The sequence below is a fragment of the Stegodyphus dumicola genome, chromosome 6, assembly GCF_044657685.1.
Source record: "Stegodyphus dumicola isolate Sdum_Otavi_A_Nest chromosome 6, ASM4465768v1".
NCBI classification, from domain to species: Eukaryota; Metazoa; Arthropoda; class Arachnida; order Araneae; family Eresidae; genus Stegodyphus; species Stegodyphus dumicola.
The window spans coordinates 135,515,187-135,542,501 of record NC_140773.1 but is presented as its reverse complement, the minus strand read 5'-3'; the positions used below and the strand labels follow the sequence as shown (position 1 = coordinate 135,542,501).

At 34.0% G+C, this 27,315-nt stretch overlaps 2 protein-coding genes across 5 annotated transcripts in view; one reads left to right on the top strand and one right to left on the bottom strand.

Annotated features, from left to right (window-relative positions):
• LOC118201003 (eukaryotic elongation factor 2 kinase-like) overlaps positions 1 to 7,090 on the top strand; it is an 80,812-nt gene extending 73,722 nt beyond the window's left edge. For all 4 annotated transcript variants that reach the window (XM_085818905.1, XM_085818902.1, XM_085818904.1 and 1 more), the window contains one exon: positions 1,898 to 7,090. In XM_085818905.1, the coding sequence (XP_085675031.1) occupies positions 1,898 to 1,961 (64 nt within the window). In that variant the 3' untranslated portion in view covers positions 1,962 to 7,090. The remainder of the gene's footprint in view (positions 1 to 1,897) is intronic.
• Positions 7,091 to 11,717: 4,627 nt separating this feature from the next.
• The window catches only part of LOC118201002 (uncharacterized), a 42,916-nt gene continuing 27,318 nt past the window's right edge, over positions 11,718 to 27,315 (bottom strand). The window contains exons 2-4 of the mRNA XM_035373010.2: positions 26,551 to 26,861; positions 19,015 to 19,239; positions 11,718 to 11,949 (exon numbers count right to left, since the gene is read on the bottom strand). Of these exons, the coding sequence (XP_035228901.1) occupies positions 11,852 to 11,949; positions 19,015 to 19,239; positions 26,551 to 26,861 (634 nt within the window). The 3' untranslated portion in view covers positions 11,718 to 11,851. The remainder of the gene's footprint in view (positions 11,950 to 19,014; positions 19,240 to 26,550; positions 26,862 to 27,315) is intronic.

Genomic DNA, 27,315 nt, shown 5'->3' with positions numbered 1-27,315 from the left:
AAGAAATAGTTTGTTTTTTTACATGTGATAGGTTTACAAAATGATTACAAGCTTATAGTCTCTTAGTGCAGCATTGTGCTCACAGTTTGTTTTTCATTATATTGTAGCCAGAATCTTTGACTATTCTTAACTTGTATGTAACCATCTTGACTTTTTTATCGTGCAGACTGTAAGTCAGAAATGGCCAACCCATGGCATGTGTGTGGCACGGCAGAGTTTTAACAGTGGTACTTGAATACTTCTTGAAAAATTAAAAGATTTGAAAAAATAATATCATCGGTATCAACACGCTGATAGATACACACATAAACACATTAGAATAATTATAATAATTCAGTTTCTTTGAAAGATGTTAATTATTATCCAGCTGAAATCCAGATCGAAATTATTGATCTACAGTAGCATATTATGCCCAAAAGCAAATATAAGGAATTTCTTTCAGTTGGAAATGATCCAAATTATTATATTGAATTTTGGAAATTTGCACCAACAGGCAGTTTTCCAAATTTTCACGATTTGACTGTCAGATATTGTTGTAGGTTTGGATCAACATAAGCTCGTGAACAAATGTTTGCTTTTATGAGCATAAAAAAAATCCCATAATTAGCCTATAAATAACATTTTTCACTTTTTTATATTTTTTTAGTATGTTGGAAAAGTTTTTAGTATTTTTTCAAATAGTAGCACTCTTCCCAAAAATGTTGGCCACGCTGTTGTAAGCAATGCCCTAGCAGCTGCAAAAAAGAGTAGAGCAATTTCAGGTACAAAAGTGTAACAAACTGTTAACAGTTATAACAAACTGGATCAAAAGTTTTGAAGAACATAATCAATATCTTGTATGTCTTTTGGCTTAAATTTGTATTGCTACTTTATTCTGTAGCTTCTAATTCTTGCTGTAGCTCCTAATTCTTGCTAATTTGAAACATAAAATATATGTTTCAAATTATTAGATTTTATTTTATACATAACCTAACTGACTGAACCTTTAAAAATGTTTATTAACAATAAAACCCTAGTTTATGTGTTTCTTTTATTTATTATATTAATTTTTAAATGCACACTTCTCAGACTTACGTAAAAAAAGTGCTATTCATAAAAATCCCATAATTAGCCTATAAATAACATTTTTCACTTTTTTATATTTTTTAGTATGTTAGAAAAGTTGGAAGTGGCACACATAACTTTTTTTTCTTCAAATAGTAGCACTCTTCCCAAAAATGTTGGCCACCGCTGTTGTAAGCAATGCCCTAGCAGCTGCAAAAAAAGAGTAGAGCAATTTAAGGTACAAAAGTGTAACAAACTGTTAACAGTTATAACAAACTGGATCAAAAGTTTTGAAGAACATAATCAATATCTTGTATGCCTTTTGGCTTAAATTTGTATTGCTACTTTATTCTGTAGCTTCTAATTCTAAAATTGTTTAGTACATATTTTATTGAATGCACGAAAGACGTGCGTAACTTTGCATCAGTGCATTTCATTTGTACTAAAATTTCATACTGTTTTACAATTAAAAGAATGATGTACTCAATGTATCATGTGACTAGTTATATACTGTTTAGAACTTCAGTAGCTAAGGATTAACATAAACAGGGATGATAAAGTCGTCTTAGCATTTCTCTAGATACTTATTATTCAGTAATTTGAAGTTCAATACTGCTTACTGTGTATGATTTAGATTTAGAAGGCATTTCTTCGTAATCATTGTTAATGAAACAGCTGTCATATTAACACAGAAGTTAGTATTTTAATCCAGTTAATCTAATTTTAAACTGGCCTATATTTTTGTGAAATTTATCATGCATATGTTTAGTTATTGTATAAATATGTAAATTCATAAAAATTTAAATGTATAAAAATTATTGCATATTTCAAATGTACAATGCCATATTTTCAGGAGAACTTTACAGTTCAGCAGCAGAAGCAGCCATGTCTTGTATGAAGGGAAAGCTAGCAAATAAGTATTATATGAATGCTGAAGAAGCATTTGGAGAAGCAGAAGAATGAAGAAGTCTTTCACATGATTTAGGTCTTATTTTTTCAATGTTTTCCAGTTTATTGTGATAGTTTTATAACTTTTGTTATTCATTTGTATATTGAATGAACTTCTGTTATTTAGGTAGTGTGGATTTCTTGCATATGTATGTTATAACTATTTTTCTTTGAAGCTTTGCCAGAGAAGCTTCTGATCTATGCATCTGTGGCTATATAAGGGGGGGGAAGAGGATTTGTCTGTCTTAAGTTTAAAAAGAAGTCAGTTAAAAAGTTTAAGAGTTAAAAAGAGTTTAAAAAGAGGCAGTTTGACTTCAAAGAAAAACTATTGCACCCATTTTATTTAGATAGTTTGCTATGTATCTTAAGCAAACCTTCAGTATCAGTTGCTTATGACATTAAACACAAACAAAAAATTGGATTGCTCTTCTTATTTTGTTGATCAAGAATTGTGTTACAAAGGATGTGTGTGTTAAGTCTTCTCTGGCAGTCAGATAAGCATAAATAATTTTAAATTACTGTTTTATAATTTTTTGAAGACTTCTTGTTTAAATCCAAATACGGTAGACCAAATATAATTTAAATCAAGGATGGGGAAACTACTATTCTTAACATCATATTATCTTTGAATACCAATTGCAAACTTTTGTCTCTCAAATGCCGAACCCGTCTTACATTCCTTGACAGTACTAAAACTCTGTCTTACATATATGCGTGGTGATTTGTAAGTTGATGATGTAAACATAAGGTAGCATTCATACATAAAGATATTAGTAATGGCTGAGACTATTAATTTCTTAAAAAATCACATTCATAATTTGAAACATAACAGCTTGAAGCTATAATGTAAATACAAGTTTAATGTAAATACAAGTACAGTTACAAGCTATAATGTAAATACAAGTAGCAGTTTACTCACACTTTTTTGATTATATTTGTGACTTTTACATTGTTATTGATATTGTGATCCAGTTGATGAAAGAGAAATGAGCGGCATAAATGCCATGTATCTGAGATAAAAGCTCTATTCAGAATAAATATGTTTCAGTTCAGATTAATCCTTATTGGTTAATAATGAATTTAGGTTCTTGAATGTGAAATCATTGTTGGTAGAAGTAGGTTCTTGAATGTGAAATCATTGTTGGTAGAAGTAATCATGTGTATCCTTTTGCAAGAATCATATGAAAAGATTAATTCTGAAATGATGCATTTCTGAGCAATTACTACTTTTGGAATGGGAAGGGAAAATAACCAAATTAAAATGGAGAGTTAAAGGACCACTGCAAATTAAAATATTTATTTTATCTCAGTATATGCGACTGTATTAAGCACAGCAGATATGATAGTATTTATTTGAATGACTTCTCCTCATTCAGAATAAAAAGATTAAATTATGCTGATAAATGATAAACAGAAACACATAAGTATTTCTTTAGTGACTGCTTCTCATTCAGAATAAACATATTTATCAGCATAATTAAATTATGCTGATAAATGATAAACAGAGAAACATTAAAAGATAAAAATTAAAAAGATTGTGGAGGGCGGGGAAAGAAAAAAAGAAGGGAGGGGGGAAAGCAACTTTTTTTAAGTTTGATCACAGAAATATAATTTCAATTCAGAACTGTTTATCATTTTGCTATATTGCTTAATATATTGAATAGGATTCGATTTGTTGTTCCTACTAGTTGTTAAATGGATAATTTTACTGAATATTGGTTGTTTAACCTGGCTTCAAATCCCAGTGAATGGTTGGCTCTGTGAGTGGTTTATCATTCCTCCATGTATAATGTAAATAAAAGTAGTCAGGTTTTTTTTATAATGTCCCATATTAAATAGGCAGATAGTCTTCTTTTGTTTTGTCATATTTGATTAAATGAGCAGATACATACATTAGGTATGTTTGAGGTCTGATTTAAATTATTAATTTTCTGAGGACACCTGAGATATTTTATTTCTGAAATTTGGACTTACCAGTCGACTTATATGCTTTCATTAAAATCAGATCACACGCACACACAGTGATTTCTAGATCATTAAAAAATAATTGAGTAAAATGTTTTAAAACGTCAGGAAAGGTATGTGAAATAAATTGATAAGTGACTGGGTAAAAATCATGCTGGGGGAGAGTTAAATACAATGCAAAGTTTTCCCATCCCTGGTATAGACTGTATGCAGTGGTTTCACCATGCTGGACTTAACACCTCTGTGATATTCTAAATTGTGAATTTGTATCTAAATATAGTGTTCTTTTATACTGCCAAAACTGTTTTCTTCTTTTATGGTTTTATTTAGTTGCTTTTTATTGAAACATTTTCCCCCCTTTTTAAGGTGATGAAATTTAATTTCGTAAAATGCAGACTTGGGAATAAATTGATTATGCAGTATTCAAAATATTGCTTTCTGTATACTGTTGGAAAGGTTTGGAAATATAAGCTTAAACTGACTTTCGTATATGCAGGAAATGGACATTATGTAAAAGAGTATCCAAACAGTATTTCCCTGTGTAAAATAACAAAACTGATTCTTCAATCTGCATGGTGAGAGGATTGGTTGAAATTTGGTTTTCACTAAAAAGAAGTTATTTATGAAATGAATCAAATAATAAAAACAAAAGATTAGGTTAGGTTAGTTGATTAAAGCAAAGCAACTAGATAGTTATCTTCCTATAGGAAAGGATGCCTTCATGGAGGACCTTTTTAAGGGAAAGTGGCTCATATCCATATTACACATGGGACAAACACAAAAACCAAGTACACAGCCAGCCTGTTCGCTGGTTTTCTGACTACTGGTGTTTATTGACTTTACCACTCTGCTGATGGTGGGCTGCTAAACACAAGGGAATAAGCATTAAATAAGAAAAATAAGTATTGGTGTGTTGTAAAAAGAAATCTAATTTTTGATGCCAAAATTTGAAAGTCAGAACCGAAGAAAATTTCATGTGAAATCATATTTAGCAGTAAAAATTAAACTTACCTTCGAATGGATAAAAATTAATGCCATGGATAAAATTAAACTTAATTTTTATCTGTGGTTCTTTGAAATACAAATTATCACTATCCTGATTTATGATATTACATATCCTAATGAAAATTGGAATTAAGTCAAAAAGATGCGTAGTCTTGAATGTGATAAAGCTATGGAATGCTATAATTCAGTCTGCATTTGTTATTCTGACAGTTAAAATGGGATGACTCTGTGATATACTTTTCCCATATGTACTATGAGAAAAACTTCATATTTAATATGAGCCAGTTTTCCTGTTGAAGGATCTTCACAAAATCATCCTTTGTCATATGCTTTACCATTATTAATAACAGATCAACCATATCAAATGCTGCTGTTTAGTAGACAGTGGCATCTCTTGGCTCAGAAGAAAACCTGATGGTTTATGAATGAAACTGTCTTTATTTGAATTTATCTGAAACAATAGCTAATCCCTTGACATATAAATTGAATTCAAAATTGATCTGCTTAAAATTTACAAGAACAAAATTTTTCTCTGAGGGGGGGGGACCTAAGTACGAACAACTAAGTATGTCAACTAAATATACATTTATAATCAAAATATTTAAGTGACCCTGATTTCATCATGTAAAGTATCTGTCACAATCTGTTTTGGCACTCATTTGATAAATCTGTCTCATTTGATAAATGAGGCATTTCAGATGTCATTGTATTATGTCAAGATAGCCAAGACGACTTGATTAGGTCTAAGATACTGCAAAACCTGTTATGACATTAATAATAAGTGACAGAGCTCCAGTGTTATTGTAATATTTTCATAATATAATTTTATGTAATTATTTCTAGTAACAGGTGTGGATTCTTCCCATTATTACAGAATTTTTTAATGTGAATAATATGTTGAAGGTGTAACAGAAATAACTGACAAAAATTAATGTTCACTCTCATTTCTTATTTTTATCAATTCTTAAAATATTCAATTAAAGTTTCAGAAAAGGACCTTTTTTAAAGATTAAAAGGATTTCTTCCCATCTGCAGGTATTTGCAAAGTATTTGCTGATTGCCATATAATGCATAAATAGTAATTTGTCACCAGTTCCTCCTTTCTTTTTCATAAAAGTGCATGCTGTATATGGGTGTAGTTTGTGAAGCTGATTTTGAATTATATTAAAAAAAATATGTATAATTACCCCCAAAAGTCATTTTTTTAAATCTCTGGAAAGAAAATATTAAAAAAGGTGCTATTTTTTTTATTAATTTGCATAGTTGAGTCTATGCTTGCCAAAACCAACATCTTCCTGTATGTGCTAAGTCAACTCAATTTATAATCTTTTTTCTTAATTATTATTCTTTAGCTCTTGTGTGCTACATAATTTTATGTGATAGATTATTATTCATCACATGCTTATAACTTTTTGTTTTCCTTATTTCATTATGTACTTCTAATGTGGCTGTATTTTTGTACTAAGTTATTATCTTCTGTTATTCTGTGCACAGTTCGTTGGTGACTTCGAAACAGTATTTTAGATTTGACATTTTTTTTTTGTTAAAAGCTTTTAAGTGTAGCTTATTTTGGTTTCCATATTTTATTTGTATAAATATCAGATTGCAAGTAATCTCTTTATACTTACATTTTATATGCATATCTTTTAGGCTAGTCTGTTAAATATAATCAGAGTCTAGCTGTGTGAAATAGAAGCAATGTATTAAAGTTTTAGTTTAAGCGAAGAAAACAGTTTATTAGCTAGTAATATTTAAATATAAAGTTTTTTCCCCTTAAAAATTGGAAAAAAAATGCATATATATGCATTGTATGTTGTTTCAATTTATGTAACTATAATTTCTCTTGCTAAATATGTTTAAAAAGTTGAAAAATTTATTAAGCTAGTGATAATTTTCCTGTATAATGTTATCAGAGTTTTGTATTTTCGTCATATGCTCTTGTAATAATTCCGTAAAATTATTATCAGTTTTTAAGTGTTGATTTTAATTATAATGCTTTTTTTTTAATATATATTTGTGTGAGAGATGTTTTATTTTAACATTTGATTGACTTCTTATTTCCCATTTGTTATATTTTGAAGGCCTTGAATAATACAACAATTTTTGAATAAAGATTTTTATTACAATTTTTTTTTTCTTTTCTTTTTTCTGTGTGTGTGTATGAAAGTATTTCCGAAGAATCATTATTCAGTTTCTTGAGCTGAGCTTGCTTTCAGTTTTCATGTTTTAAACAAAATTCTGAACACATTTTATACACTCTGAATATCCAAAATAATTAAGCTGAAGACAGTTAAAGGTTTTTAATATTGGTAATTCAGTTGATTTAGTACAAAAGCAACTCTATTACAATTTGGCAAGAAATTAATTTAAGCTTGTAACTTATGCAAAAGTTGTAGTTATTTGTTCTTGTTATTATAAGAGCTAAACTATAGTTTCTTATTGGAAGAACATAGTCATTGAATCATCTTTCACGTTGAACTAGTTAACCAAGTTGCATTGTTGTTTAGTAATGGTTATGCAATTATTAGTTTGAAATGTATTAAATAAGACACATATTTAATGGCTGTAAGTGTCTGTATGATGACTCACTTTGGTTCTAGTTTTAAATTTTAGGTTTTTATTTATTGTTGTTTTACATTAGCACTTTTGCTATGCCATGAAATGTGTACACTTTCTTTCATGTAAATATGGTATTTTTATTATGAAAGCAATTTTTAGTTCTAATTTAAATTATTGATGTCAGGTTGACTTAACATAGTGACCTAATTTAGGCTAAGTGTCAAGATAAGTTATTACCAATGCAAGGAAAAAAAATGTAAAAAAATCAGTGAATAAGTAATAATGTTATTTTTGACCTAAAAAGTAAAGATTTGCTATCTTGCATACAACAACAGGTGTAATTGAACTGCTGCTAGTTAGATGGCAGGAAATTTTCTTACTAAGTTAACGACATCTGCTCTTTCACCTCTCAGATAAATTTCATAAATTTTTAAGGAAAGTGGTGAAATACGAAACTCTTCTTCCAGTTATATGCCTGAATATTAATTTGTCTTTTCACCTTGTTGCTGATTGTTCACCTTTTAGCTGTTTTCTCTGCTTCTCTTTGTAATTTTTCAATTTTTTTCAAACTTTTTAACAGTAGAGTTTTTGTTTTTAAATTTTTGTGATCAGTTTGTGCTCATGAAAGTAAAAAGGGCTATTAAGGAAATATTCTTAAATAAGCTGAATCCTTTAAAATGATCTTGCCTCCCTCCCATTTTGTTTTTAGATACTTTCTTCAAAATTAGTCTGAAAAGTGATAAAACTAACTGAAAGTTTTCAGAGTTTCTTATTCAAAGTAAAAAATAAAAATATATTGAAAAAAAAAAAAAAAAAAAAAAAACTTCTTTATCACGAGAGGCTATTAATTCATGGTCAGCAAACAGTGAAGGGGAAAATATAAAAATAATCAGCATTTCATTGAAACAAGAATAAGAGGTAATTAGACAAGAAGTAGTAAGAAGTAAACATTCTTTAAATGAATTCTCGTGCTGATGAAATATGTATGAAATTTCTGATGCATTTATTAATTGGGTTGGGGGGGGGAACAGGAAAATACAGAACTAAAATTTAATTATTATGAGGGGGGAAAAATTTTTGAAACTTTCAAAATATTTTAATATATGCAACTAACAGGAATGCAGGTGGGTTACTTTTCTTAACTTTATTGATATTTTACAGACTTGTTTGCTATAAGTTACTGGTTTTGAAAAAAGTCACTTTTCCTAATCAAATTATCTGTAACTGTGAGTTGTTCAAAAGGATTTCTGTTGAAAATATGTATAAGTGAGTAATAAGGAAGAGACTGGACCTTAATGTAACTAAATAATTGGTCTTTTAATACTTAAAAAAATTAAGTGTATGGTTTTATTCATTTAGAAAGTTAATTTAATTCAAGTATGATTATAAAAATACTGTTTTTGATGCAACAATGATGATCAGAATGTTTTCTACACTCAAAACATATAAATATCAGCTGGCATGTATAACTGATACCCAGACTACTTAAAAAATAACAACAGGGAAAATGAAAGTCCTATTTATTTATTAAAGTGCACTTTTATATTTTCTCATTTCACTGGTGTATTTCAGAAGGACTAGCTAATTTATCATTTAGTGTATTTAGTAGAAGATGTTGTTCAGATCCTGGTTGGAAGAATATATGCTTTAATAACAGTTTGTGAGAGAGGCAGGTACACTTTTTGATTTAAAAAAAAAAAAAAAAAATGCTACAATTGGCACAAATGGTTCTTAGTGATGAGGTAGCAATAGCTTGGGGGACAATGTGAGAAAAAGATTATTATTCTTATGTAGTGCTCAAAACCGTTACCTTGAAGAATGAAATGTATTATCAATAAAAATCCCACTGAGCATTTGGTAAAGCATTTTATATTTTTGTAACCTGTGAGATAATAGCAAAAATTCTATATCAGGCCTTTTAGCTCTAGAGTGGTTAATAGAAAAATGGAGACTTTTATAGCTTGATCATCTTAAAGATGAGATTAATGTTCTTGTAAGCAGGGAATGTAGCTTCTTGAATAAGCATCGGGGTCTGAAATGCTTAACTAACGTTATTAAATGCTTATTGTGTCTTTCTCATTGAAATCTTTGCACAAAACAAGATTTTTTTCTTCTTTACGAAAGGTTTTTTTCTGAAGAATGTTCTAAAATGTGAAAATGTCCCGAATGTTTATTAAATATGCTCTCAAGTTGAATAATAATATGCTTCAGCTTATATCAGTTGTGTGACAGTTGATAATTCTTGGTAAGAGTGTCTACAAACACTTCAATATTATTTTGGGAGAAAAAGTAAGACTAAAAGACAAAAAGTTAATTAAAAAAAAAAAAAAAAAAAAAAAAGGAATTTAAAATAATTCAAGGGTAAGAAAAATAACAAACAAAAAATGAAAGCGAACAAAACATAAAATTTCGTATAATAAAGTATTTGAAGAAGCCAACATTAGATTTTAGAAGGTTTTAAAAAAGTGTGAAGAAATAAGTGCAACAAATGCAATACTAGCGGTGTTTAGCTAAAAGTTATAAAAACATGTATGAAAATGTTGGGAAGTGGAAAACTATTGTAGGCAAGATAGAAGTCATCATTCATAAACTCCAATTTTTAAAAAGAAATTGAAATTTTAAATCATCTTGTTGTGTCTATGATAAAGCCTATTCAAATAGTGCCGTGGACGAAGACAAAGTCCTGGCAATCTGCAAAATGTTATCACAAAGGCTCGATCTCTTAAACGTGACTCCCAATTTTTAGCAATTCAGCAAGGATGGCCAGACAATATAAAATATGTCAAGTTGACAGTTCTGTGTCCAGGCAGTTATCACAGTTTCTTTAGGTTTTCCTACCCTCTTTGTCAATTTTCAATCCTCTGTGATAACCAGTACTAAGTCTGATAATGGTTTATCTCCATGGATGTTATGGAGCTATTGCTTTATTGGAATTGAAAGTTTCTTCAATCTGTATTTGACCTCTAATTGTCACTTTTCTTCTTTTTGAAAGCATTACTCTTGCATGCCAGAAGTAATTAAAACAAAACTTTTGATTGACAAGGACTTCGCTGTTTCTCATATGTTTCACAGGAATTACATCATTAAAGCATTGCGGGTATGGCAAATTTGCGTTTCTCAAAGTTAACTTTCTATGGGAAAAAAGTTTTAGGTATAGTTCAGATTCAGGAAGTATATTTAATTTATGCAAACCTAAATATTATTTTAATTTAAATGGAAAAAAACAAATGTTAATTGAAAGGATTTACTTGATAAGTGGGTACACGACACAGTTAAATATAGTGGTTCTTGCTTCATTTCCTTTTTTGTGCCATTTTTAATAATTCGCTTAAGGGGACATGCGGCATCTCGACTGGCAAAATGCAATTATTTCGAGATGAAAGTTATTAAGATATAACTTTCCTCAAAATAAACTTACACACTCGATTCTTTTTTTTTTTTTTTTTCATTTAAAATACACAGATTGTAGATTACATAAACACATCAAATTTAAATTAAAGGGCTAATGTTTTTAAAAGACAGTTGCTTAATTTCCCTTACTTTTGACGAATCTTTTGTGACAGTGCGCTAGTGTGGTACACTTTTCTTAAAAGACCCTACAGCAAACTTCTTCAAATTCTGCATGATGGTTAAAAACATATCATATAAGAATAATAAGCAGTATTTTAAATTTTACTTAGGAAACAAAAAGTATTAAAATAGAAAATCATTTGAAAATCATAAACAACAGTATTAAATTTGTAATATATCCAGTACTAATAACGTATGGCAGCAAGGTGGCCTATGTAGTGGCCAGCCCAATCAACTGACAGTTTCCCACTAGAATTATTGGGACTAACTTAAGGATAAGCTGTATGCTAATCTCATTGACAGTGAGCAACATATGCTTAATGTGATTGTTAAGGATTTCAACAATGTTCCGGTGAACATGTGAAAATGTTACTTTGCTTCTGCAAGTATGTGTTGACTCAGCGAGTGTCTAGGTCGACCACTACCTTGAAAAGTGAAGGCTTACGTGTGTGTTATTCCATTTTTGTAACATTACAATTATTGACGTTTATCAATAAAATAACTTGTAATCGAAAGTTGCCTAATTGAGTTTGACCAACCATTTATTATACTTTAACATACATTTCTGAAAGATGAGAAATATTTGTGCATAAAATTGTGAAATAAAATTTCCAGGTGAGCAATAATGCCGGGGTATTATAATGCATCTCATTTTTAATCTTGTTAATTGTTCTTAATTAATAAATATATCAGTTTCTAATTATTCAAATTAAAATAATATATTGCTCTTTTTAGGATTAAATTTATTTCTATCCTATCATTATATATGCCTTTTTAATTGCATCATAGTATCATGGTGTCTTCGAAGTAGTCTATCTGCTGCGGAGCCATAAGCTTCTCCAAAGGTGAACTGCATACCTGGAAAGAATTTATTGTTAGAAGTAATGCTTAACAGAGGAAACTATTGAAAGAATTATGGTTTATTAGATATCTTTACGAATCGACAAACTGTGGTTTGAGATACATAGCGTGGGAAAAAAATAATGAGGATTTACTGGAGCGGAATGGAAAAGCGATATGTAAATCACTCGTAGTATGATCCTTGTTGTTTTCTTCGAGTATCTTTTGAATTTACCAAATCGTGAAACAGAAATTTTCAGATTTCTTCAGAATCGGGAAATACTGCTGAAATCAGGAAATATTTAAGTGCTGAAGGCCTATTTGTGTGTAAAGGCGTTGTTTCACAATGAACTAGATTTCCTTTTATAAGGAAAACTATGTTCATACTCAAGGACAGCAATAATGGAATGAAAATTGGATCTTCTTTAGTGACAATGATTTATTTACTATCAGGCAAACCGCAATCTTAAGTACTTCCTACGTAATTTTCCCTAGCAACAGAAAAATTGCTTATCAGCCTATTTAAACCTTACCGCCTGGTCTAAATGCATACAGACGTCCAAAGATATGCCCCCTAGATATTATCTTTGTGAGAAAGAACAATCGTGGTAAGGTCAGCCATCCGACTAAAACATTCTATTGTGAGTGTTCAACCATTAAGCCGGAAGAGATAAGATGGTGAAAGTGTATGTGCTTCTCTTTTTGTTAAAAGGAATTTTAACAACATTTTATTAAGTTTCCTGTTAATTTTCTAATTAAATGGCGTACAGATACATATACTGAAGAGCCAAAACATAATGACCACCTCTTCAATTAATGCGTTGAGCGACCTTTGGCCTGCAAAACAGCTGCAACTCGCCTTGGCATAGATTCCACAAGTTCTTTGTAAATGACTGGAGACAGGTTATACCAAATGTCTAGCCAGCGGTCACGCAAAATCGAGATATTCCGACATGGTAGCCTCTGAGCTGCTACTCCATAACATCTCAAATGTGCTACATCGGGTTAAGATTCGGCGAGGTAGGTGGCCAGGACGTTAATTGGAATTCATCCTTATTCTCCTCAAACTACTCTACCACAATTCGGGCCTTTTGACATGGGGCGTGCCCTGCTGGAAGATTCCACTTCTCGTTGGGGAGACAGACGCCATGTAAGGGTGCAGCTAATCCGCAGTTATGTTCAGATAGTCCGCAGCTTTCATGGCCTGTTCTATCACAACTAAGGGTCCCAGAGCCGACCATAAGAACGTCGTGAAACAACAATGCCGCCCCCACCATCCTGTGTAGGACTTGCTGTACAGCAACCGTTTGTCTGGAAGATGGTGTACACTAACACGAACATCGACGTGATGAATGAGAAATCGTGATTCATCCGAACAGGCAACTGTCTTCCATTTATCCGTGGTCCAGTCTCGGTGTTCCCTGGTCCACTGAAGGCATGGTTGATAATGACGTTTGGTCAACAAAGGCACACGAGTGGGACGTCTGCTGCGGAGCTGAACTGTGTGTTCCGAAACATTTTCTTTTAAACATACATTGTATTGGGCTGTCAGCTAAGCCACGGTCTGGCGCCGATTTTGCTGTGTCAAGCGGGACAGCCTCCGACGGCCTTTTTTTTTTTTTTTTTTTTTGATGACTTGCGGACCTCCAACACCTTGGCGTCTACTGCTAGTTTCATCGCCATTTATCCACTTTGCCTTTACTTTGTTAATATTAACAATGTCAGACCGTGAACAACCTACCAACCGTGCAGCTTTGGAGATACTCTTTCCGAGTCTTAGGGCCATTACGATCTGCCATCTGTCAAATTCGCTTAGATTAGAAGCCTTTTCCATCACTCGGAAAAGAAAGTGCAAGAATGATTCCTTGCCTTCACCAGCAGCAGGTAAATACCATTCCCACTTAATAACGTGCCCTCCACGTCATCCAGACGAGTTCATTGAAAAATATGGGGATGGTCATAATGTTTGGCTCATCACTGTATATAGATTGCGTACAAACACTATATGATGTAAATCATATGATATTAACTGAGATACATAACAAGACAGATATAAAAAGAGTTATATACTGGTAAATTATGACACAATACTTCAAATAAATATTGTTTCAAAAATTGCACTCCTGTATAGTATCAGTACGCTGGTGCACCGGTAAAAGTACAAATATATATATATAACGTTACGATGCCTTATAATACTAATGCAATATTATTTTATAACATTACGTTACAATACCCATGAACTAATATTAATGCTGTTATATAGTATTTACAGTAATGGTATGATTAGCATAATATTTTTAAAGGTGTTTGTAGCCCATTATATCACTGTCTTGAAGAACATGCATATCGTATATTGGTAAGAGTAAAAATGGTATTATAGAAGTTACACTCAAAATGAATATGCACGATTCATAGCAACTACACTAAAACAGTACTGCAGTAAAACTGGTGAATTGCAAGCTATTGGAAATCAAGTGCGCTATAGTGGTGCAGCTCTGGATTTATTTAGTTGCTGCAGGTAATTTTAGCCCAAGACGTGGCCATTTTCGGCGGATGGTTTTCTAAGTATACTTTTCACGTCATTCGCATTAAATAATGGTCAGGGTAGCTGACTCCTCCACAAGTGCATCTTTCTCTGCCCCGAAAGCTGAATCAATGTAGGGAGCTGACCTGTGAAATCTGCATGGGTTCAGCTGTATTTCTATGCAGTCTTTCATCGATTTTCATTAGAAAACTGTATAGGTTCCTGCCTGCGTCTGAGTCATACCAGATCTTTTGCCATTGCTCCATCACAAACGCTTTGATAAATGTCTTCATATGCAATTTAAAGTATGGTACATATAACAACCTTATTCTAAGATTCTGCGGCAGCCGATTTTGCAAGTTTATCTATTTTTTTCTTGCCAACAATTCTAGTGTGTGCACAGGCCCACTGAAGTTTTGCTCTGATGTTATCTGATAGGGAAAGTGGTAGATTCTGGATATTTTCTTCAGTGCCATCCTTGAATGACATGCAGAATGGATGCGGTATCAGTACATAGAACGGAATGTAATGCTCGTTCCAATATCCATGCCCAAGCAATTTCTGCGTTCTCACCTCATAACACACAGACGCTACAGCCTGCGCATTACTCGCTTGTGGAGCCGTCAATATGTATTGAACATCTTTCCAGTAAGTAAGGTGTTCTCCATTTTGCTGAAATGCTAAATTCCGGCAGATAGCATGGCAACACCGGTATGTTAGCTTCATAGTTTGTGTAGAGATAAGTATGTTTCCACACGTTTGATAAAGGTTTGGACTATTGATGTGCGCACCACGGCGTATTTCCTCTGTACGTGAAGATGTGAAGTCCCTTTCCCTATACATAGGTGAAGATGAAGTCCCTCTTGCACATTCAAACCACTAATTGGGGAAATACTCTATCCTCCTAAAATGCTCAGAAGAAAAGAAAAACATTGCTGACGAACTAAATTGTTGTGATATATTATTGGTAACACAGATGTTCCCTGCAGTGCTACACATTTTGTTACGGTCTGACACGAAATTCTAAGTATATGCTAGGACACCATCCAACTTAGTAAGTATGGTTCTTTTTAGGAAGTTCGAGGGCATGTGCAGGCGTTGTTTGATATGCTTAAAGTGTTCTTGCCAGGTTAGCCAAACATTAGTAAATAAATTTAAGTATTCAAGTTGTCTCATTATTTTGATGTTCTTTCTGTTAAGGTCTCGCAAAGAGCGCGTGTCTGCCTGCTTCCTGAACTTAAAAGCATTCTTGGGTTTGGCTATTATGAACATGTAACCCTTGGCCCAGTTAGAGATGAGATTAACTGCCTGTTGCGCGCGAGTTTCGTATTCCTTTTGGCATGCCTTCTTATAAGGTATTTTCTCCCTCTTATCTGCATGCCATCGTGGTAGCACACTCGAGGCATATTCGAGAGCTCCAGGGTTCGAGTCCCAGTGAGGGCACTGCGGATTTCTTCAGCTTCCTGACATTGAAGAATTCTAAGTTACTAATAGCGGCTCCCGAACTAAAAAGGTGGATGATGATTCTTCACCACCAGGATTGATTGAATGGGTCCCCTAATCCCAGTCGCCCTTTAAAAAGGAAAGTGCATAAGGCTCCAATTTAGTATGGGTACTGCCGAAGCTTTCTCCCTACTGCATGCCTTCGTGGTGTAACGGTAGCACACTCAGAGCGCATACGAGAGGTCCAGGTTCGAATCCCAGTGAGGGCATTGCCCATTTTTCACCTCTCCCATTTTAAAAAACATTATAGCTCTACACTCTGACCATTTAGAAGAAAGTCATCAACGTAACCCATTTTATTCACATTAGTGTTGTCATTGAAGAGGGCCAAGGTTGAGATTCTTTCACGGGCTTCTGCCACTTTAGATGGACTTCTACGTCCTTTATGGCTTGTTCATATTTATCATGCAACTAACGATAAAGGAGATCAAAGAGACTTCTTAGATAAGCCGCGTGCCTGAATTTGCGTAGGACGTCGGGTACCACAACGAATGAAAGATGCTCTGTATATCGAAATTAGAATCAATTATACAGTGCGTTCATAAAATCTCTATACATCAGTCATAAACTCTTATAATTTATAAGATTTGACTTGTTTTGGTCTCATAAACTACACTGGTGAAATAAATTAAGGGAATCTGCATATTTTATCGAATTGCATGAAAAGAACTGGACTGAAGGGAAAACCACTGCTTCTAGATAAAAATGCAAATCTTGTACGGCAAATACGTAAGCCTACACGTGTGTGTAGGCGAATCCAGCTTTCTGCTGGAACAGGTTTTATAAGCGCATGGAGGGTAAGACCAATTGCGTTCGCTAGCACACCTTGACGAATTTCTTGGTGTTATCTTGCAGCATTAGGTTAAAATCACATCGGAACAGTAAAAATGAGTAACTACCAACGTTTAGATCATGGAATGAGGTGGCGAATTGTGGGGAGGCTAGAGGCAGGCCAATCGCAAGTCCAGATATGCAGAGAGTTTATTTTAACGCCCAGCGTCATGTGTAACCTATGGAAACAGTTCCAGGATACTGGATCCATCGAGAGAAAGCCTGGGCAAGGTCGTCCAAGAGCCACGACGGCCAGAGAAGACCGCTATCTGTCCATTTTAGCGAGGCGTAACAGAGGGGCTACATCTTCTGAGCTCTCTTGGGACTTGTATGCAGACAGACAGAAACCCGTGTAACAAGGGTGATTGTTTCCAAAAGACTGAATGAGAGAGGGTTGCTTGCCAGAAGACCGGCTGTTTGCCTTTCGCTCACGTCTACGGACAAAAAAGTCCGATTAGCATGGTGCAGCAATGGGCGACCGTTCTGTTCACCGGCGAGTCCCGTTTTAGCCTAAACACCGATTCTCGCTGTACTTTCATATGGAGAGAGCAAGGAACCTGCTGCCTACTCTTCAATGTCCGCGAAATCATAAATTATGGTGGTGGCGGTGTAATGGTCTGGGCAGGCATCATGTCGGATGGCCGTATACCTCTCCACGTCTTTAACAGAGGCTATGTGACTGGTGTGAGGTATAGGGATGAAGTCGTGGAACCTTATGTTCGCCTTTTCTGGGGTGGAGTGGGCTCCGAGTTTATCTTACAGGACGATAACGTGAGGCCACATAGAGCTCTTCTGGTCGACGAATTTCTCGAGAGTGAGGATATTCACCGTATGGATTGGCCAACCAGGTATCCAAACCTCAGCTCTATAGAGCATGTCTGGGATGCTCTGGGGAGGGCAATTTCAACTCGCAACACCCCTCCAAGAACCATCCAGGAACTGAAACCAGCGTTGTTGAATGAGTGGGACAATTTGCCACAGCACTGATAAACTGCCTTATTTCCAGTGTGACATCAAGCTGCGAGGCCTGTATGGCTGTAAGAGGGGACCACAACCCCTATTAGCCCATTTCTTTTGTGTCTTCTGCAACCACTGTTTCAGACCTTCAGACTCCCATGAGTGTTACATACGAACATGTGTGTCTATTATAACTATTGAATGTTTATTTTGTTTGTATTATATCAACCTATGTTCACACCAAATTTTATTATAATCTGTCGACTACTTCTGGAGATCGTAGATCAAATATGCAAATTCTCTTAATTTATTTCACCAGTGTAGTTTCCAACTCCTAATCAAAACTGGAACATAAATGCACGATTCGTGCTTACAAATGAGCTAACCACTTGCGACGATGTAAAAGTAGCAGTAAATTCAGAGTTAAAACTTAGTAGCCAAGGGCTACATAAATAATTTAATGCAAAGTTAGCCCAAACTTCTTGCGACAGTAACAATTTAAATATCTGGAAATAAAATGCAAAACTGAAAACTGCAACCTTTCCTGAATTAGTTAACCTAGTAACGTGGGCTCGAAAGGCAAAAACACACTCTGGCTTAGAATTTAACAACTTCGGCTTAAATACTCACAACTAATTTTCATTCTAGTAGAGAAACGGAAGTGAGAAGTGACAATAAAAAATAATTGATAAATAATCGACTAAATTATACAAATTTGATTAATTTAAATTATATATAACTGATTAATTTAAATAATAATTCTTACAAATTTAGTGTAATTATTAGAGATTTTTTTTTATGAAAAATTGTTGGACATGTGTTTAGTTGTCAAAAATTTTGCAACGAGTTTTTTACAGATGGTTGTTGAAATATCTGCCACCATCAGGCAAGTTATGCTAATTGTGAAGAATATTATGGGATAAGAGAGAGCATTTCTTAAAGATAGTACTTCATTGTGTGCTAGGGGTATGCAGAAAGAATATAATTTTTAACTTAGGAATGACAAACAGGAATGTTTCCAGAAAAGAATGCTATGATTAGGCTTATTAGTTGGTATCTGCGTCCAACAAGTTATTCACAAAACTCGAAAAATAAAACTTAAGAGATTAATCTTATAAGATATTGACCGTAGTTGATTATGATAAACACAGTTGATCATTTGAGAACGAATTTCAGGCATTTCCGCACGCAATGTATCAACTATTCATTCGAACGAGTTAGGAATGTTAAAAAAAAAAAAAAAAAAAAGACGTAAGCAATCTTACCTGGGATGTGGCCTGTGTATTTTGGTATCACACCAGCTTGCCTGTGGGGCAGGATTCTGGGCTTTTTCTGAATCTTCACATCTGGAGGACGCTTACAGATCCTTCTCCTGGCGCATGGAGATGGTACATGGAATCCATGCGGGCAGGGTTGAGTTCTATAAGCGGGGTGATGGACGTGTAACGAGTCCCCTCTGTCGTATGCATTCCAGAAACCAGCTGAATGTTCTACATGAGTGAAACAAGACCGAGTCAAGATAGGTTACCTTTCGATAAAACAAAACTTCATCCGATGAAAACTACTCGTATTTTACACAAAGGTGAATGAAGAGATTTCAGATGTGCATTATTTCCTGTTATTGTTTAATGCGTTTGAGATAGCATTGGGTAACAAATCTACAATTATTTATAATATAGTGATAATCTTAAACAATCCAGTACTATAAACAGTTATACAATTCATAGTGTTACTGATCTGATTTCAAATGACCTTCTTTTTAAAATTTACAAGACTAGAGTAGGCTGTAAATCATGAAATGAAAGGAAATCTCGGAAAGTATTCTATTAATATATCGCAGATACTATGGAATGTGATATTATAGACTGGTGTACAAAAGTTCATGGGCATAACTTTGCGCATTAATTCAGGTGGTCCTCAACATATTTTTGCTCTATACCTGGTTAATTAACTCCCCTTTCACCAGTCCTAAAAGATCATTTTCCCCTTTCGTTCCCAAACTCGATAAATACATATACATTTATTTAAATTTAGATTACTTTTTAATGTGTTTTAGGAATTAAACAGGAAAAAATACAGAAAATGCTGATAAAATTCTAAAACTTGAACAAAAAGTAGCTTTTTATATTCATAAACCAAAACTAGATACTTAACAGATTTAGAAAAGCTGAATTCCTTCCTTCCCGAAAGTATGAAAATCCTTCCAGGGGAAGAATCCCTGCATTAATTCACATGCCCATGAACCCATGTCACATAAGTTTTTATGCCCTTTATGCTATAGGGCTGCTAGGCTACTATATATGAAATATTTATGGAGCACTGCTATGCTGCAAAATAACAGTGTGCTTTGCTCACCACGTATGCAAAGGACAATATTTGAAATCCCAAATTTATAATAATATTTCGGGAAAGCTCTGCGTCTTCTGGTGTAATTTTCTAATTATGGAAAGTAGATCTTTTGGTGTATATTTACTTTTGGTATGTGGTGAGATGGGCGTCTGCCGTATTCGTTGGTGTTCCATTTTTCTTGCCACAGAGCTTTGCTGTTTAGTAAAAGCTTGAGATAAATATGTGGTACAGGAATATCACAAAGTTTACCTTCTTTGTTGTCAAAAGTTTGTGAAAAGTGTGACGGTATAGTGGCTAGGAAGCTGACTACGATACCAAAGAGCCCGAGTTCGAAATCTGGGAAAGGCATGGATGTCAAGTTTCTGTTACCTTATAGGACGTAATGGTGAGCACCTATTAAATGCCTCCATAATAAAATGACCACGAATTCTGGCCTTAGTAGCCTAAAAATGCCTAGTGCCTGCCATAAATAAATAAATAAAAAAACCGTCGTTATTGTTATTGGCAGGTTTCTTTGCTAGCTTGTTGATTGCTTCATTGCCATTGTCTCCTACATGTGCCTTTGTCCAAAAGATTATTTATATGATTTCGTTGCAATATTCGTAAATAATTTTGAATTTCTATTATTATTATTGATGACGTATGCTTGTGGTTGACGATGGCGTGTAGAGAGAGTGGACACATTATCGCTGCAAATGCGTGGATCGTTTTTGATTTCTGGAGTCATGTGTTTTAATGCGTGGCTGTTGCTTTTGGTTGGAAAACGCTGTTGTGAAAGTTTATGTGTCCTTTCTAAAAAAAAAAAAAAAAAAAAAAAAAAAAAAAAAAGACGTAAGCAATCTCACCTGGGATGTGGCCTGTGTATTTTGGTATCACTCCAGCTTGCCTGTGGGGCAGGATTCTGGGCTTTTTCTGAATCTTCACATCTGGAGGACGCTTACAGATCCTTCTCCTGGCGCATGGAAATGGTACATGGAATCCATGCGGGCAGGCTTGAGTTCTATAAGCGGGGTGATGGACGTGTAACGAGTCCCCTCTGTCGTATGCATTCCAGAAACCAGTATGTGACAATGTTTTAAAAGCGTTTTCAAATTCCATGTTGATGCCTTCAGATATGTGTACAGGTATCATGTGTATGTTTATAACTGACATTTTTTATTGCAGAATGGATATGAGTTTGTGGTGCTGAACGTTCATAGCGGTCCGAAAAGCGCTAATTTTGTTTAGTTAGTCTAGCTTAAAGTTAGTTGTTTTAAGACTAATTCTGTACTTGAAGCTGCTCCGGTTTTTAGTTAAAAAAATTTCATCTGTGATAATATTTGCTCGCACTTATAAGTTGAACTGAATGTGGAAAAAATTGCAAAACCAATTTTTTATGCTACTGAATTTATTACTGCTAAATATTAAGGAATAAGCTCTCAAGTGCTATAACTGAGAGTGAACTAATAGAACTGAGATATCGACATAAGTGTTGCCAGATATCTGTCAAGGAATTACGGATAGGCATTGCCAAACTTATGGATTTTCTCCTTGAAATTATGTTACAGTTTTTAATTTTTTAAAATAAAAATGCATGTTCCTAACTGCAACTTTGTAAATCAAATAAAAACGTTAATGTTATTTGTCATAGACGTTGGCCACTACTAAGGCCGGAAGCGGTGGTCATTTTATTATGGAGGCACTAATAGGTGGGCCACAGTTGCCTCCCATAAAGGGATAGCTACTTTACAACCATGCTTTCTCCGACATTCGAGCCTGAGCCCTTCGGTTCAGCAGTCGGAGTCACTAGCCACCTTCCTGTCTGCGCGGTATTTTCATTTTATTATTTTATGTATTTTTCAAGGTGTTCGTTTCATATTTATGCTTTGTAATTTACTTTTATATATTATATTTTATTTTTGGAAATCAAGTGGTTTAAATAAAGTTATGAATAGATCACACGGTGAGCTGCGGGTCGTAAGTTGCTGAGGTCTGGCCTAGAATATTTTTTACACACCCAGTGCTTTGTATGAACGGTCATATTTCATTCACTTAGTTTTTAAAGCGGCTTTTTTAAATTTTAGGAACTTTATTTTACAAATGAAAGTAGTAAAACAACAAGTAATGCAAGTTAGTTTGAAGAAACGATGAGAGTGTCGTGCCTAACGTAAAGGGATAATGGAACAGAGGATTCTTTGAAGTTTTTCTTCTTGTTTTATTATTTGAGAGGCTATTCCTTAATATTTAGTAGCATATAAATTATCATCAATGACGGCATTATGTTTTTGAGCACCCTGCAAAATGTAACAAAGTCTGTATATTAGGTCACTGCTACTGAAAAGTAGAGATCATGCGAAGAATTATTGTTAACTCATTCGAAGACTAATAAACAGGAAAATAAAACTGAACTCGCTCAAATTTTAATACTTTGGAAAAATCTTAAGTTTTTGCTCTGTTCCAATTTCGAGATTTAAAAGCACCTTATTATTCCTAAAATAGATTTTCTTACTTCCGTGTGTAAATATTCTGTTATTTTTTTAAATTTTAGAATAGATACCCGTCTTAAAGTGGCATTAACTAAAATTCTATATACTGCATAATTAGTTCCAACTTGATATTTTCAGATGGAGTTTAGAAGTCTCGAATGGGTGTTTTCGCTTTTCCAGGACAGGCTTTAAAATAGGAGTATCTTCTGTTTTAATGCTCAAGATGTTATTGATTTCATCCAGTCAAATGATCCAGTTTTGAAAGCCGCTTCGAACATCTTTGATCATGTTGGGTTTCTTGCTTCATATGTTATTCAAGCAAAAGTTCTGTTTCAGGATTTATGGCTGAAAGGTGTTTCAGGATTTATGGCTGAAAGGTATTGATTGGGATGAAATTATTCCACGAGAATTGCAAGACAAGTGGAACAAATGTTATAGGCAACTATGTGATCTACCTAATACCCAGGTACCTCAATGGCATTTTCGTGATGTGGATGAAACGCCTGAAACACTGCAACTACATTGTTTTTGTGATCAAAGTGCTTGAGGAGCAGCAGTGTACTGGAAATTCCGTAGCTTAAAATATTCCGGAGCAAGTTTATTGATAGCCAAGAGCAGAGTGGCTCCCCTGAAAAAATTCTCTTTACCAAGACTCGAGCTCATGGCAGCAGTGTTAGGTGCAAGACTTGTAACTACAGTTCGTGTGCATTTTCCTCAAGCTAAGATTCATTTATGGACAGATTCTCTTATTGTGCTTCTCTGGATAAAGAACTCACCACGGCGATGGAAAACATTCGTACAAAATCGAGTATCAGAAATTCAAGACAAAGCATCCCGAGTATGTGCATCATTGTCTAGGATCCCAGAATCCTGCCGATAAAATCACACGTGGTGTTAAAGTGAGTGAGTTTGTAGTAGATCAGGTGTGGTGGCATGTACCTCCAATGGCTTCATAAAGATGAAATAAATTGGTCTAAAGTGAACGAGCATTATAACGTAGTAGATAGTGTTGAAGAAAGAGTCGTGACTCAAGTTGCTAGCAGAATTCAACCTTTACAGCCTGTGTTAAAAATAGAGAATTTTGGTGACTTAGGTAAACTTTTAAGAGTTACGTCATATGTATTTAAATTCATTAATAATTTGAAGTCACAGAATAGAGTGATTGGTCCTGTGATCAAAAGTGAAATATGTAATGCTATGTGTTTTTGGATTAACTTATCACAAGGTGAGTATTTTTCTACAGAATTGAATGATGTTAAATGTAAAAATCCATTGTCTCATAATTCCAATTGTTTGGGTTAAATCCAGTAATAGATGAAAATTGTTTAAGAGTTGGGAGTAGATTAGTAAAATCATCATTAGGTGTCGGTGAAATTCAGCCTATAATTTTACCAAATAATTATTTTTCTCGTTTAATTATTTTGAACTGTCATGAAAAGGTACTTCATAGTGGTGTAAATGAAACTTTAGTGCAAGTAAGATGGAAATTTTGGATTTTAAAAGTTAGACGTTTTGTAAAATCTGTGTTACATGATTGTAGATTTTGTAGAAAATATAATGCTAAAGCTGGACACGAGATATCGGCTCCTCTTCCTGCTGCCTGAGTGGAGAAAGCTCAACCATTTGAGGTAAGTGGCATAGATTTCGCTGGCTCTTTGTATTTAAAAGGTGGTACAAAAGTGTATATCTCATTGTTTACCTGTGCAGTGACTCGAAGAGTCCATTTAGAATTGTTATCAAATTTAAGTGTTTTATTCAAGCATTGCGTAGATTTTTTGCACGTAGGGGTATTTGTAGAGTTATTTATTCTGATAATGCTAAGACCTTTAAAACTGCTGATCGTGAATTAAAATATTTGTATAAATTGTGTAAAGTGAAAAGGTTCTAAATTTCCTTGGGAAAAATGGGTTTAAATGGAAATTTATTGTAGAAGGTACTCCTTGGTGGGGCGGATTCTGGGAACTTTTAGTAAGTTCTGTAAAAACTTGTTTAAAATATACGTTAGGTAAAACTTTTTTATACTATGAAGAACTGTATGTTTTAGTTGAAATTAAAGCAGTTATTAATTCTAGACCTATAACCTATGTATACAATGAGCCAAATGAACCTGATCCTCTTTCACCTCTCATTTTATAACTCGATCTAGATTGACTGTTTTACCTTCCCCTGAATCTAAACTATAATCTATAAGATCTCGGTTGATTAAAAGATGGAAGCATAGGCAATTATTATTAGAGCATTTTTGAAAAAGGCTTGGTAAAGAATATTTGTTAGAATTAAGATCAGTTTATGTTTTCAAAAACTCCAAAAAATTCTCCCGTGTTTAAAATTAATGATATTGTACTTGTACGAGAAGATAATGTGAAACTCTGTAATTGGAAGATAGGTAGGATTAAGGAATTATTTCACGGAAGAGATGGTAGAATTAGATCTTGCGAGATTCAGTTGGATAAGGGTGTTGTTAGAAGACCAACTGAAAGACTTTATAATCTTGAAGTTCAGTAAAATTGATGCATTCGTAAACGGATGCATAGGGGGGGGTGAGTATTAAGTTTATGACTATGTAGTCTTAGATTGCCAATAGATGGCGGTAGTGTTTGTAAAAAGAAACTGTGATGTCATAATTATGTATATGTATTAGTTCGTCTTTAGTGTTCATCAATAAACGTTGTGTGGAATAAACGCTCTCTGTTTATTACGTTACATTCGATCCAGTTTAATTTATTATAGACTTAAATATATTTTGTTTACCATGATTAAGAATCATACAATCTTTGTCTCCCATCATTTGTAAAATGTCTCCTCCTCTTTCGTTATTATCGGAACAACCCCAGATGGCGTGTTCAGCGTTCCGATCACGGTATTTTTATCCTTAAGGTTAGAAAAATGTGAAGGTAGCTGTTTTTGCTTGGGAGGATGATAAACATTTACAACAGGAAAGGAGTTTTCTGTCCAAAAAATCTTCGGACAGGAAAACGCTGGGATTTCTAGATCCAAAGTCTGATTTACCGTTATGCCAATACTTTGATATTTGACATCCCTAACAGAAAAGGCCAAACCACCTCCATTCTCCCGGATGCTCTATCCATTCTGTAGATATTATATCTTTTAATTTTTAGAGATGTATTTTTATTTAACTTTGCTTCCCGAACAGCAATATTTTGAATATTATTAATTTCAGCAATTTTTAGAAGTTCTTTTAGTTTAACTCTGGCTTCCTTAGAAATCAATCCATTAATATTGCATTGCAGAATTTTCAGGGTCCTCGAAGTATATGAAGACTGAACCTCGAACGCGTGCCTGACTGTTCTACGCGACAAACGGTGCAGGATCAAAATCTGGAGTTAACGGATTCATGAGATGGAGAGAATACCCGGCTTCTGTTAGTCCTTGGAATGGAACAGTAAATGGCAGAAGATTGACTGAGCTCCTTCACCTGCTGGTTTTAGGTGGGCAAAAGGAATAGCCTTCATGCTTTGGGTAATCCTACCAGGAGTAAACTCCTGATGTACTTCACTCATTCCGCCAAAAGGCACCCTCCCGCCACGATGAGACAATCAGAATGAGTTAAGAGAGCAAAAGATTCTTTAAGAATCTAAAACGTATTGTGAGATTATGAATTTGAACAGTTTGATAGTTAGCAAATGATTAAAAAGTTTCTAATTGGATTGAAAAGCACTTATGATTTAGCAAATGATATCTGGAACGTGGTCAGGGAATAGGTTACAGTTTATTGAAATTGATAAGTATGTTAAAATATAGGAAACAGATGGATGTAAGACTTTTATGTAGCTAATCGTGCATTAAGCATTTTTGGAAAATCTGCGTTCTTCTTACAGAAGGAAGTTATGGATGCCACTTCTAAAGAGCAGCAAATAATAGGGGGTAATACAATAAAATTATTAAAAGAAAACATGATCAAATGCGTAAAAATAACATCCTTAACTAGAAATAAAATATTTAAATATAAAAAAATATGGCACTTACTCGGACATCCATCAACAAACATATGCTTGGGACATCGATATTCATAATCGACTATTGGAGCCATGACATACTCTTTAGGCTTCATGCGATGCATGCCTTCGTAGTGATCGAGGTATTCTGGATGGTACATAGCTTTTCTATTCTCGCATGTGTAAATGTTGAACTTGTTTCTCTCATCATCACTACGGCGGTGGTAATGGACCGCTGACAGCCTGTCTCTCAAGTGTGGTCTGTCTCGAATGATCTTTTTTGTTGCTTTGCCATAACTCTCCCCAAAATGGTCACTGAGCTCAGGGCAGAAACCTGTATAGCTAAAGAGAGTGAAAAACATTTTTATGGAGTGAATCTTTTAAAATATTCGCTGTTGTAAATTAATTTCACTGACTGATGATAACTCATTACCCTTGACATATAAAAGTAAGACGTTCTGGGTATTAGGAAAGAAAATTTGATTCACACTGTAGAGGACCAGTCTCTAAGATTTTTAATTCCCTTAAATATAGAAACTAAGCCACCTGAATGAAATGGCCAATTTAACCCACTGGTTGTGGCTAAGTAGCTTTAACAGAAAATAGGATGTACGATCACAATAAAGCAAAGATTAGCTACACGACTGGCTCTTTCTTTATCTAAACTGCTAAGTAATCTGCACACAGCAAAGTCGAGCCTAGAATATCAATATAACCTAAAGAGAGTGGCTAGCAACAAATGGGCAAACACAAGGCTATTAATCAACCACGCGGCATAAATTCAGAATTAATTCTC